This window comes from Culex pipiens, chromosome 2 (assembly GCF_016801865.2).
Source record: "Culex pipiens pallens isolate TS chromosome 2, TS_CPP_V2, whole genome shotgun sequence".
Taxonomy (NCBI): Eukaryota; Metazoa; Arthropoda; class Insecta; order Diptera; family Culicidae; genus Culex; species Culex pipiens.
Window position 1 is genome coordinate 16,908,137 of NC_068938.1, and position 13,780 is coordinate 16,921,916.

A 13,780-nucleotide genomic window follows, 5' to 3' on the forward strand; every position below is an offset into this window, starting at 1 on the left:
TAGATTAGAAAATAAGTGTCAGTACACAGCAAAAAAACCGATGGTAAAATCGCATGCAAAAGCATGCACATCACCTTCGTCAAAATAAACATTTAATATTACACTCGGCCATCAGACCGATGAAAAACTGTAAGGATAAACGCATATATGAGCTTGACATTTCGGACAAGTAGGTTTCCCATACTGATGGGTTACATATTTCAGAGTGTAAAATCACATAAAATTGCATAAAATATACAATATTTATTTTACACCCAGGCCTTTTACACGCAGCTGGATTACTACTTTTTTAGCTGTGTACAAGACATCTTCAAATCACATGCTGAATATCGGAAAATATCTGAAAAAAGTTTCAGTTGAAAAAAATAACATAATAATATTACGCTATAATTGGTTATGTGAGAAGTTACACGAATGTATTTCGCTCTCAAAGTGTCCAATACAACGCTTTCGACATCCCTAATTTGAGCAATCAACACAAATATTAACACTTCTGTCATTCAGATCTCATACATACTTGCACCTTCTAAGTTCATGATGCTAAGCTGTAAAGATAAGCTTATCTTCAATACGGCTGGCTTTAGATATTGGATAGCAAACCAGTTTGGAATCAGCGTTTGAAGTAGTCGGACCTAGCTTCGCAACGAATGTTGCCTTTTTTCAATCAAAATGTTGTATATAATCTTCCTGCTGGTCATCACCCTAGCGATCCTCTTCATCAAGCAACGCTACAACTACTGGAAGGTGCGTGGAGTGCCCTACCTGAACCCAGCGTTCCCAACCGGTAACGCCCGCGGTCTCGGCACCCGGCTGAACCTCGCCGAGGTCTTGCACAGCTGCTACGAACAACTCAAGAGTCGAGGCGGCGGCCCCTTTGGCGGAATCTTCTTCTTCCTTGGACCACAGATCGTGGCAACGGATTTGGACTTTGTGAAAACGATTCTGGTGCGGGATTTTTCGTACTTTCACGACCGCTCGCTGTACTACAACGAGCGGGATGATCCGCTAGCGGCGCATCTGTTCACGATCGAAGGATCCAGATGGCGGGCGCTGAGGGCTAAGCTAACGCCGACTTTTACCTCCGGGAAGATGAAGATGATGTTTCCGATCGTTCGGGATGTGGCGGGGGAGTTGGAGAAGTGTTTGGGTCAAGAGTTGGCTATGGATTCGAACGTTGAGATGAAGGACATTTTGGCGAGGTTTACAACGGATGTGATTGGGAATTGTGCGTTTGGGTTGGAGTGTAACAGCTTGAAGAATCCGGGCGCGGAGTTTCGTGAAATGGGTCGGAGGGTGTCTACGCTGCCACCTTTCATGATGATCAAGTTTTTCCTGGCACAGCAAATCAAGCCGGTGGCACGTGCCCTCGGGGTGACCATTATGGAGCGAGATGTGACCGACTTCTTTATGAGCACCGTGAAGGAAGTGGTTGAATACCGCGAGAAGAGCAAAGTTCAGCGAGATGATTTCATGAACTTGTTGATTGAGCTGAAGAATTCGGCGAAGGATAGCGAGAGATTGACGTTGAACGAAATAGCCGCACAGGTTTTCTTGTTTTTCTTTGCGGGGTTTGATACGTCTTCGACGTTGATGTTGTTCTGCCTCTACGAATTGGCGTTAAATCAGGATGTTCAAGATAAGGCAAGACAAAATGTAATGGGAGTCTTAAAGCAGCATGGCACGTTATCCTATGAAGCAGTTTTCGACATGAAGTATTTGGACAAATGTATATCTGGTAGGTTGATCGACTCTCAAGAAGAGAACATTATTATGAAAATGTGAATCTTTTAGAAACCCTTCGGATGTACCCTCCGGCAGCTGTAATTTTCCGAACCGCTACCAAGGACTATCCCGTCCCAGGAACTGACTTCACCATCGAGAAGGGAACTCCGGTGAACATTTCCGTGCTAGGGATTCACCGTGATCCTGAACTCTACCCGGACCCCATGAAGTTCGATCCGGAGCGATTCAACCCGGACCAGGTGGCCAAACGGCACCCCTTTGCCTACCTTCCCTTCGGTGAAGGTCCCCGGCTGTGTATTGGAATGAGATTCGCCCAGATGCAAACCCGGGTGGGGCTGGCAACACTTCTACAGAACTTTCGGTTTACCGTTTCTCCCAAGACACCGATCCCACCGAAGATCGTTCCTTCAAGCGGATTGTTCGTCCCACAGGACAATTTTTGGTTGAATATTGAAAGAAACGAATAAAGTGGCAAGTCTTAAGATTTTTTTTTTATTTCTCGACCTTCTCCACCTTCAATCTCGTTAAACGTCAACGGTCCCAAATTTTCACTACCTTCCTCCAACGGTTCAGTGTTCTTCAGCTTGATCAAAAGATCCATAAAGTCGTTCCTGTTGACCTTGTTAAATACTAAAAATTTCAGTTTTTACAATATGGGTATCAAACGATAGGGATTTTGTCATACATTTCGAATGTGATAACAACATATTTTGAAAACACTCCAAATTTTCACAAAACTACGAATTTTTGAAAAAAATACTCAAAATTTCTGTTTTTACAATATGGGTATCAAACGATTGGGATTTTTTCATACATTTCGAATGTAATAACAATATTTTTTGAAAATACTCAAAATTTTCACAAAGCTACGAATTTTCGAAAAAATACTCAAAATTCCCGTTTTAACAATATGGGTATCAAACAATCGAGATTTCATACATTTCGAATAATATAACAATATATTTTGAAAATACTTTTAAAAAATTTGAGTATTTTTTTCAAAAATACGTAGTATAGTGAAAATTTGGAGTATTTTCTTAAATTTGCGTTATAGCTTTTGAAATGTGTAAAAAAATCCCGATAATTTGAAACTTTTTTTTGAAAATTTTCCGAAAATACGTAGTTTTGTGAAAATTCTAAATATTTTCAAAAAATGTTGTTATTACATTCGAAATGTATGAAAAAAATCCTGATCGTTTGATACCCATATTGTAAAAACTGAAATTTTGAGTATTTTTTCGAAAAACGTAGTTTTGTGAGAATTTTGAGTGTTTTCAAAATATGTTGTTATTACATTCGAAATGTATGAAAAATCCTGATCGTGTGATACCCATATTGTAAAAACAGAAATTTTGATATTTTTTTCAAAAAATCGTAGTTTTGTGAAAATTTTGAATGTTTTCAAAATATTTTGTTACTACATTCAAAATGTATGAAAAAATCTCGATCGTTTGGTACCCATATTGTAAAAACGGAAATTTTGAGTATTTTTTCAAAAATACGTTGTTTTTTGAAAATTTTGAGTATTTTCAAAAATGTTGTTATTATATTCGAAATGTTAAAAAAATCCCAATCGTTTGATACCCATATTGTAAAAACTGAAATTTTGAGTATTTTTTTTCGAAAATACGCAGTTTTGTAAAAATTTTGAGCATTTTCAAAAAAATGATTTTACATTCGAAATGTATTTGATGCCCATATTGCAATAACAATATACTTTTTTTGGTTTCTTTAGAGAAAAAAAATGCATTTTCAAAATACAGGAAAATACGTTTTTTTGTGAAAATTTTCATGAAATTATAATTTTAATGGATTGCTGACATCATTCCGATTCCAAAACACAATATTTTTTTGATTTTTGCATGATTTTTCATACCATTAAAGCCAATGTCTCCCATATAGCCAAAATCCCATAAGCTCTGTGCCTCGGTTATGCACGCCTCGGTTTTGCATCCCCCATATGCGGTGCTAAACCGAGGCACGACTGTACATTAGGGTGCCCAGAATATGAGCAAATGTTTCAAAACCTCGCTCCACAAGCCGAAAACTGATCCCTAGGGTATTCTAAGCCTCTGTGCAAAATTTGAGCGAAATCGGTCAACATTAACCCATTGATACTCGGGCATGAAGTTTGTATGGGAAAAATCGTCAAAATGTATGGAGAAACGGCACAGTTTCGTAATTCTCCCTGTAGGTGGCGTTGCGAGTGTCCAAAATTTGCCAAACGTGATATTCTTATGTGAAATTTAATGCCCAACAACTTTGTAGAAGAGTGCAAGACGATCCGAGTTAACCCCAAAAAGTTATTAGCATTTTAGTGAAGTGGTCTCCAACCGACATGGCCAAAGGGCCTAATCCGGTATTGCCACTAAGGAAAGCAAGCATAAAATTGTTATTTTGGGATATTTTTTGTCAAACAAAGAAAACAAAATCAACAAAGTATGAATTAGACTAAATCGATCCAGCTGAATCCGAATTTAAAGGATAATAGGCGGAATTTTCAAAGAGACGCAAGACATTCAAGATGGCGGCCAAGATGGCGGCTGTATAGAAAACCCTAAACACAAAGGGTATTATGCGACCTGCAATCGACTACTCAAATTTAACTAATCTTGGGGCTCTAAACACGATTTAGACCACTACAGACTTCCAAACAGACAATGTTATTCAAACTAAGATGGTGGCCAAGATGGCGGCTGTATAGAAAATCCTATAGATAATGAAATACGAAAATACTAAAATACTAAAATACTAAAATACTAAAATACTAAAATACTAAAATACTAAAATACTAAAATACTAAAATACTAAAATACTAAAATACTAAAATACTAAAATACTAAAATACTAAAATACTAAAATACTAAAATACTAAAATACTAAAATACTAAAATACTAAAATACTAAAATACTAAAATACTAAAATACTAAAATACTAAAATACTAAAATACTAAAATACTAAAATACTAAAATACTAAAATACTAAAATACTAAAATACTAAAATACTAAAATACTAAAATACTAAAATACTAAAATACTAAAATACTAAAATACTAAAATACTAAAATACTAAAATACTAAAATACTAAAATACTAAAATACTAAAATACTAAAATACTAAAATACTAAAATAGCATAGCATAGCATAGCATTGGTGTCTACCCGTAGCTGCTACTTCGTTATTGACCAGGACCCCCAAACATTGCTCCGTGGACCACAGATGAAAAGTAGGAACCAATCATCACCCCTTCGCAATTTTCAAAGGTCCCTATCATGCTGATCAATACCGACGCCGGCCACGACCAGAGGTAAGACACGGGGAAGTGGATGGGAATGTTAGTCCGATACTTGAGTGATGGGACCGCCAAATCGACTGTGTCTCCGACAAAGTATCACATGAGTTTTGAGGGGTTAGTAAGATGGGTATGAGGTCAGGATTCACTGTGATAGGTGATGCGACCATAAGCAATTTGTTTATCGGTTGAAATTTTAAAAAATCTTAGGCAGCCGGCTGCGGAAAGATAGCTATCTAGGGATTTAAATATAGTATTAATTCGACCGCGATTCTCCAGAAATTCTCCGTCGGCGTGCCTTCCGATCAACGGTGATGTAGGAAGGGCTTCATTTATTGAAATGATTTTCTATCATAAGCCTTAAAAAATATTCGACGGCGTGCCTTCCAATCTTCAATGATATAGAAAGGGCTTAATCCAGCAATACGACTTGCTAGTCTCAAAAAAATAGGTACGTTTTTATAGAAAACTATAAATAGAGAAAAACACAAAAAAAACTCATCGGCCAACGAACGCGAGTGGAAAAAAACAATGAAAAAAAATGAAGGTAAAAACCAGAACTGCGCGTCCCGAAAAGCACCACACTACTGATGCCATTATTTAATTATAATAGCCAATCACCCCATGCACTCGAACAGCGACCCAAAAGAGACGGAAAATAACACGAAAAAAACAGGACTGCGCGTCCACACAGGCACCGCACTACTGATGCCATTATTTAATTATAATAGCCAATCACCCCATGCACTCGAACAGCGACACAAAAGAGACGGAAAATAACACGAAAAAACAGGACTGCGCGTCCACACAGGCACCGCACTACTCAAATACGCCCTCAAGAAAATACTAAAATACTAAATTACTAAAATTCTAAAATACTAAAATACTAAAATACGAAAATACTATAACACACTGAAATCCCGATGATTTGAAACCAACTGTTGTCAAACGAAAGGGGTCACTTTTTAGTTTGTCACGCTCTTCACACAGTGCTTACAATTACTACCATTTTGTTTGATAGTATGTGTGAGTCCCGTGAAAAAAGTGACCGTTCGTCACTTTTTAGTTCGACTTTGTCAAACCAACGGGGTAAAAACTAAAAAAGTGTCAATCGAAAAAGTAACCAACCACCGGGGATTGAGTGTACTAAAATATTTAAATACTTAAATACTGAAATACTAAAACATTAAAATATTAAAATACCAAATTAGTAAAAAAAACTAAAAACAATTCATTTCAAATAATTTCATCAATATTTGTGAAGCCAAATTAGAATTTTCTATCATTTTGAGCAACTTTTGTTCTACGAAAAACATCACTTCTCTTGTTTTATCTTTTTCTTGTTTCGTTTTAAGTATTTTAATTTAAAATTTTTTTTGTTAAGTTTATGTTTGTTTTAGGTAGTATTTCGCCTTTTCTACCACCTCCTATCATTACATTTTGCCTATTTATTTTTTTCATGTTTTTACAGTAACTTTTTTTTATTTATTTTTTGCATGTTTTCAACATTTTCTGCTTTGTAATGTGTGTGTGTGTGTGTGGTCCAATCCAATACCCGCTAACCGGTAGCGATATTATGGGAAAGTATAGTTTGTATCAGACTTTGTATATGCCGAATGCTGATACAACTTATCTCAGTCCCGGGTATTAGGTGGTGATAGCCCTCGCGCTGCTTCCTTGCGGTCCAATTCCGAGGGCGTTGGGCATTGTTCGGCCCCGCCTTAACATAGAAGCAAGCATCTGAAGGAAACTCGATCTATATTTAAACTTCCAATCCCCTCAGATAAATCAGGGATCAGCGCGTATTTAATATGAGAAGATAACATGTTTCAACACTACGGATCATTTCACTGCTAGAGTGTAAACCTTGTGATGGCCGAATGCTTAGCGTCCCAGACCACCAATCCAAAGGCGTGAGTTCGAATCCCACCTGATTCATTTTCGTTTTTTTGTTCATATTCAAAGTTCAAATTCTGATTCCAAATTTCAAAGGTACCGACCGGGATTTGATCCCTGGACCTTCTGCTTGTGAGGCAGAAGCCATAACCATTAAGCCACGGAGCCGGTTAACATTTTCTGCTTTGTAATGGCACCATAATCATTTAAATTGTAAATAAATGTTAAGAGGCATAGTCTGGGGCACTAGAAAAAATACTGCATTCTTCTTTTTACTTAAAGTCTAGGAAATGTTAGTAAAAAACACAGCCAAAGCTGACCCCTAAAAAATACATTTTTAAAAACATTGACGAAGTCACTCACAGTAATCAAGTACTTCCAACCCACACAGTATTTAAAATTTAAGGGCTCTTCTTTCCAATGCTTTTTAAAGATCAAAAATTTGTTGAACAATGGATTTTTGGCGATTTTTTAAATCGAAGCCCGTCTAAAGGCGGGGTTGGGTTGTAGAGGGATAACCTTGTCTGTCTGGAAGTGTGTGGTCTTAATCGTGTTCAGAGCCCCAAGATTAGTTAAATTTGAGTAGTCGTTTGCAGGTCGCATAATACCCTTTGTGTTTAGGGTTTTCTATACAGCCGCCATCTTGGTTTGAATAACATTGTCTGTTTGGAAGTCTGTAGTGGTCTTAATCGTGTACAGAGCCCCAAGATTAGTTAAATTTGAGTAGCCGTTTGCAGGTCACATAATACCCTTTGTGTTTAGCATTTTCTATACAGCCGCCATCTTGGCCGCCATCTTAGTTTGAATAACATTGTCTGTTTAGAAGTCTGTAGTGGTCTTAATCGTGTACAGAGCCCCAAGATTAGTTAAATTTGAGTAGTCGTTTGCAGGTCACATAATACCCTTTGTGTTTAGGGTTTTCTGTACAGCCGCCATCTTGGTTTGAATAACCTTGTCTGTTTGGAAGTCTGTAGTGGTCTTAATCGTGTTCAGAGCCCCAAGATTAGTTAAATTTGTGTAGTCGTTTGCAGGTCGCATAATACCCTTTGTGTTTAGGGTTTTCTATACAGCCGCCATCTTGGTTTGAATAACATTGTCTGTTTGGAAGTCTGTAGTGGTCTTAATCGTGTTCAGAGCCCCAAGATTAGTTAAATTTGAGTAGTCGTTCGCAGGTCGCATAATACCCTTTGTGTTTAGGGTTTTCTATACAGCCGCCATCTTGGCCGCCATCTTGAATGTCTTGCGTCTCTTTGAAAATTCCGCCTATCAACCTTTAAATTCGGATTCAACTGGATCGATTTAGTCTTATTCATACTTTGTTGATTTTGTTTTCTTTGTTTGACAAAAAATATCCCAAAATAACAATTTTATGCTTGCTTTCCTTAGTGGCAATACCGGATTAGGCCCTTTGGCCATGTCGGTTGGAGACCACTTCACTAAAATGCTAATAACTTTTTGGGGTTAACTCGGATCGTCTTGCACTCTTCTACAAAGTTGTTGGGCATTAAATTTCACATAAGAATCTCACGTTTGGCAAATTTTGGATACTCGCAACGCCACCTACAGGGAGAATTACGAAACTGTGCCGTTTCTCCATACATTTTGACGATTTTTCCCATACAAACTTCATGCCCGAGTATCAATGGGTTAATGTTGACCGATTTCGCTCAAATTTTGCACAGAGGCTTAGAATACCCTAGGGATCAGTTTTCGGCTTGTGGAGCTGTGGGTCATTTTTTCTGGGCACCCTACTGTACATACATGTAAATATCTGAAGCTTATTTAAATAAATTTTGACTTTCATCAAATCGATAGTAAACAAATGCAATGTTGCACGATTTTGTTTTCGAATAATTTCCATTTTTTATACAAAAATATATCATCAAAAAGAAAAACTATTATTTAGTAAAATTCTTGTGAGCTCAGTTTTTATTATTACGATGTCGCATCGTTAAAAAAGATGGTTTTTGACTTTCTTAAAAGGAAATTGCTTTGAAATTTTTGTGCAATAGTGGAAAGAGTAACTGGCAGAGTTAATTTAAAAGTCATGTATTTATTTAGTTTGTCATCTTTACAATACAAAAAAATCGGTTCAAAATTATTCTTCAAGTTACGATAATTTTTACTTTTCAAAGCATTGCAATTGTTACCAAACAACGAGCTTTTCTCTTCAAACTAACGTACTAGATTGACAGTTAGCTTTCTCACAGTACCTACATTCTAGTACTTCCAAAAGCTTACTTTCCTCTCTCGCATTCATTCACTCATTTGTTCACCCCAAAAATTCACTCTCAACAACCCCCCATTCCCTCACAACTTCTCAATGTGCAGCCACAGCCCCCCCTGGGTCGCCAGCACTGTACTGCTAGCCAAAATCTTCAACGGAACCGATGTTTTCTCCGACAACCGGAAGCGGAAGTTCTTCAGCAGATAGGCCAACCCAACGCGAGCCTGCATCATCCCGAACCGCTGACCGATGCAAACCCTCGGTCCTTCCCCGAACGGCACAAACGCCATCTGGTGACGGGCGGCGACCGCCGCCGGCTTGAACCGTTCCGGGTCGTACTGGTCTGGGACGGGGTAGTACTCCGGATCGTGGTGGATCGCGTAGATGGGGAGCATGACACGGTGTCCTTTGGGGAGCGTGACGTTCATGTCCGGCACGTGGTAGTCTTTGGTGACCTCGCGGAGAATGTTGGCGATTGGAGGGTACTTGCGGAGGGATTCTGGAATGGATTGAAGGTTAGTTTGAGGTTTGGTATTAAGAAGTTGAAGAGGTTACTTACCATTGATACACATCTCGATGTACTTCATGTCGTGAACAGCTTCGTAGCTGATTGATCCATGCTCTTTGAGAACATCTAGCACGTTATTTCTAGCCTTGTCCTGCAGCTCTTGATTCTGAGCCAGCTCGTACAGGCAGAACGTCATAGCTGTTGAGGAAGTCTCGAATCCAGCCAAGAAGAACACAAACGATTGTGCTGCGATTTCTTCGATGGTCAACTGTCCGACTTGATTCGGATCACCACCCTCAATCGGCTCAACGTTTTTCATGCGGATCAGCAGGTCCATGAAGTCATTTCTCTGGATCTTATTCTTCTCACGATAATCCACGGTTTCCCGCACGGCATTCATGAAAAAGTTCGCCACATCTGGATTCGAAAGTCTAACGTTGAACTTCATGGCAACATCCTTGAACGTAACGGTCAGAATCCGGCGCAGAAAATCCATCGTCGAAAGCGTCAGCGCCTTCTTGCCCATCCTCCTGAACTCCGCATCCGGATCCTTCAAGCTGTTACACTCCAACCCAAAGGCACACGTCCCAATGACATCCGTAGTAAACCGCGCCAAAAACTCCTTCATCTCAACTTCACCTCCCGCCTCAGCCTCCACCAGCAATCCCTTCCGGAACTCCTCCGCCACTCCAACAATCGTCGGGAACATCATCTTCATCTTCCCCGATGTGAACGTCGGCGTCAGCTTCGTCCGCAGATTCTTCCACTTCGTGCCGGACATCGTCACCAAGTGTGCCGTAATGGGATCCGCCTTCTCGTTGCAGTACACCCCACGATCGTGGAAGTACTGAAAGTCCTTCACAAAAACGTCCTTTGCAAAGTCCAGATCCAATATCAACGCCGTCGGACTCACAAAGAAGAACGCCCCGCCAAACTTCTTCCCAGTACTCTTCAGCTTCACGTACAAATCCTGCGCGATATACCCCAGATGACGCTTGTTCATCCCCTTCAGATTTCCGAACGGAAAGCTAGCTTCCACGTACGGAACTCCGAGCTGCTTCCAGTACGAGAACCGCCGACCGACCCAGAAGAAGGTCAGCGAGACGGCCACCAACGCCAGGTAGAATAACATCTTGTCCAAACACTGCGAGCACTTGCAAACGACTGATAGTTGGAGGCCACGGTGAATGCTATTTGAATGATTTTTGTGGTTTATCTTGCCGACCTGATAACAGTTCCACGAGGGATACCCTGCGCTGATAAGAAATGTTCTCGCGGTGTTGCCCAAGAATGAGTCAATTTTGTGCGTTTTTGAACAATCATTGAATGGCTGTAAATTTTCGTCACCTTTTTTTTTGAATGCGAGGGTGGTTGACTGAACGAAACCGGTTTTTGGTGCTCGGAAGTTTGCTTTATCGAATTTGAATGTGCGAACTCATTGCGAACTGATTTGGAGCATGGGATCATATGACATTTGATAACATGATGTACTTGAAATTTGATTTGACTTATAATTTAAACTTTAATTTAAAAGTTCAACCAGTTATTTTCTAAAACAAAATAGAGTTAATCGCAAATGATTGAAAAATGTTTAGATATGCTCTCAAACAAGGATGTCTTATTCTAAAGTCATGTTAACTAAATCTTGACCAAATATTAGCAAAATGGATCATATTGGAACTAACGGCAATATTTGTATGGGAAACTCGGAAAAAGTTGCCATCCAAAAAAAAAAAAAAATAGATTCTCTAGAAAATTCTATGTACCGTAAAACGGGGTGACTTTGAAAGGTTTGAGATTTTTCCGCAAAATGAAGAGTACAAATTAAATACGTACGGAATCATACTGACCGTGGTAGAGAAGTATTCAAAGTACCTCAAGATGAACTTTTCATAACAAATTGAAAAGTTTAAAAAGTTAGTTTACTATTGATATGAAAATTTTGATGAAAGGCATTATTCCAAATTTCTCAAAGTGTCATGATTTTCTCAATGAACATGATTTTAAATCGGAAAATGGTTTGTATTTTCGGATTTGTTGGACAAGTTTCCACTAGGAGAAGGTAAAATAATTTTGTAAATATTAAATGATATCTGTTTTTGAAACATAATTCAAAAAATCTCCAAATAAATAGACAATTTCTGTTGAAAAAATTTCAGATAAAATGTGAAAACATGGGATTGGTGCTTTGAATTCAGTTAAAACAGCAACATAAATCGATAATTTGATGCAAAATACTAGATTTAACAAATTTCAAGCAAAATTTCGACTTTTTAACAATTTTACTTAAAATATATATGAATTTTGCTAGAAAGCTTAGAAAAATTAATTAACTAAACATAAACATCGATTTTTTTTTCTTGTGTGGTAATTTTCATGATTTAAAGAAAAAAAAAACAAACTTTTTGAATAATTTTTGCATCGATAGAATAGAACTCAAACTTAAATGGTTGAATGATAAATTCTTTTGAAAAATCATTTTTTTCATTTCGCATCAGTATCTTTTTTGTCCTTGAATAGCAGCAATTGATTTTTTAGTTTAATTTCATTGAATGTTTTCATTAAATGTGAACATTTTTTAAAATTAATATCAATTTTCCATTTTTTAGATTTTCATGCTGTTGAATAATTTTTAATTTGTGCTTTCTTGATGAAAACATATTAATATATATTTTGCAATGGATGGGAAGTGGTTAAAAACGTTTCAAAAGTCTTGAAAAAATAAATTAAAATTTGATGCTGATTAGATTCTGAAGCTGGTTTCAACATTTCAAACCATTCTTATCTCATTTATACACCCAAAACTGGCGGCGCTAGTCCGAGAGAATGATGGTCTCGAGTCGAGAGAATAGTGGTACCATTCACGGACGCAGAGAACACAGCTCGAGATGGGCGATAGAACTATTCTCTCGAGGTTCATTTGCAAAAAAGTTCATCCGTCAAACAAAAAACCAAAAGTGTCGACAACGGGAATCGAACCGGAGACCTTTGATAAACCAATCCAATGACTTAGCTGCCTCGGCCACCACAGCTTGGTGACCAAGGAGAAGTCAGAAGTCGATGTATGACACTTGTTGGAGATTTATTGATTCAACTAACGAATGAACTCATTCGTTATGATGGTGTGAGTTGGTACCATTATTCTATCGATTTTGACACTGAGCCCTCAGTAAATTTTGAGAGAACGATTATCTCGACTCTGAATTTTGGGTGTAGTTCAAATTCATGTATTCTGATCATTTTTCTTCAAATTCTTCATATAGATTTTGTTTAAAATTTTCCAAAAGGTTGAAAAAATATTAAAATTTGCTTCAATGTTCAAAAATATTCGAAATAAAATAAACAGTGAACATTATAAATTAAGCGGTACAAGTGGTCCAAATAGCATAGCATAGCATAGCATTGGTGTCTACCCGTAGCTGCTACTTCGTTATTGACCAGGACCCCCAAACATTGCTCCGTGGACCACAGATGAAAAGTAGGAACCAATCATCACCCCTTCGCAATTTTCAAAGGTCCCTATCGTGCTGATCAATACCGACGCCGGCCACGACCAGTGGTAAGACACGGGGAAGTGGATGGGAATGTTAGCCGATACTTGAGTGATGGGACCGCCAAATCGACTGCGTCTCCGACAAAGTATCGCATGAGTTTTGAGGGGTTAGTAAGATGGGTATGAGGTCAGGATTCACTGTGGTAGGTGATGCGACCATGAGCAATTTGTTTATCGGTTGAAATTTTAAAAATCTTAGGCAGCCGGCTGCGGAAAGATACCTATCTAGGGATTTAAATATAGTATTAATTCGACCGCGATACTCCAGAAATTCTCCGTCGGCGTGCCTTCCGATCAACGGTGATGTAGGAAGGGCTTCATTCATTAAAATTATTTTATATCATAAGCCTTAAAACATATCCGTCGACGTGCCTTCCGATCCTCGATGATATGGAAAGGACTTAATCCAGGAATACGACTTGCTTGTCTCAAAAAACAAAAATCGGATCGTTTCTATCGAAAACTATATAAAGAGAACAAAAATTAAATTCATCGGCCAACGAACGCGCGAACAAAAAATAAATGAAAAAAGAAGAAGAAGAAATCCAATCACCCCAT

At 38.2% G+C, this 13,780-nt stretch overlaps 2 protein-coding genes across 2 annotated transcripts; one reads left to right on the forward strand and one right to left on the reverse strand.

Annotated features, from left to right (window-relative positions):
* The first annotated feature begins 542 nt into the window (after positions 1-542).
* On the forward strand, positions 543-2,225 carry LOC128093058 (cytochrome P450 6A1-like). Its single transcript, XM_052708571.1, has 2 exons — positions 543-1,735; positions 1,792-2,225. The coding sequence occupies exons 1-2, from the start codon at positions 670-672 to the stop codon at positions 2,208-2,210; spliced, it is 1,485 nt and encodes a 494-aa protein (XP_052564531.1). The 5' UTR covers positions 543-669; the 3' UTR covers positions 2,211-2,225.
* A 6,742-nt stretch (positions 2,226-8,967) lies between these two features.
* LOC120417750 (probable cytochrome P450 6a17) lies at positions 8,968-11,054 on the reverse strand. The gene is made up of 2 exons (XM_039579908.2): positions 9,721-11,054; positions 8,968-9,660 (listed from the first exon to the last, which is right to left on the reverse strand). Exons 1-2 carry the CDS (start codon positions 10,799-10,801, stop codon positions 9,245-9,247), a joined length of 1,497 nt encoding a protein of 498 aa, XP_039435842.1. The 5' UTR covers positions 10,802-11,054; the 3' UTR covers positions 8,968-9,244.
* Positions 11,055-13,780: the final 2,726 nt, after the last annotated feature.

Excerpts from the sequence above, each read along its gene's own strand:
- LOC128093058 (XM_052708571.1), top strand. The coding sequence starts at position 670 with ATGTTGTATATAATCTTCCTGCTGGTCATCACCCTAGCGATCCTCTTC. Across the intron at positions 1,736-1,791 it reads TTTGGACAAATGTATATCTG|AAACCCTTCGGATGTACCCT; the intron begins GTAGGTTGATCG and ends TGAATCTTTTAG.
- LOC120417750 (XM_039579908.2), bottom strand. The coding sequence starts at position 10,801 with ATGTTATTCTACCTGGCGTTGGTGGCCGTCTCGCTGACCTTCTTCTGG. Across the intron at positions 9,661-9,720 it reads CATCGAGATGTGTATCAATG|AATCCCTCCGCAAGTACCCT; the intron begins GTAAGTAACCTC and ends AATCCATTCCAG.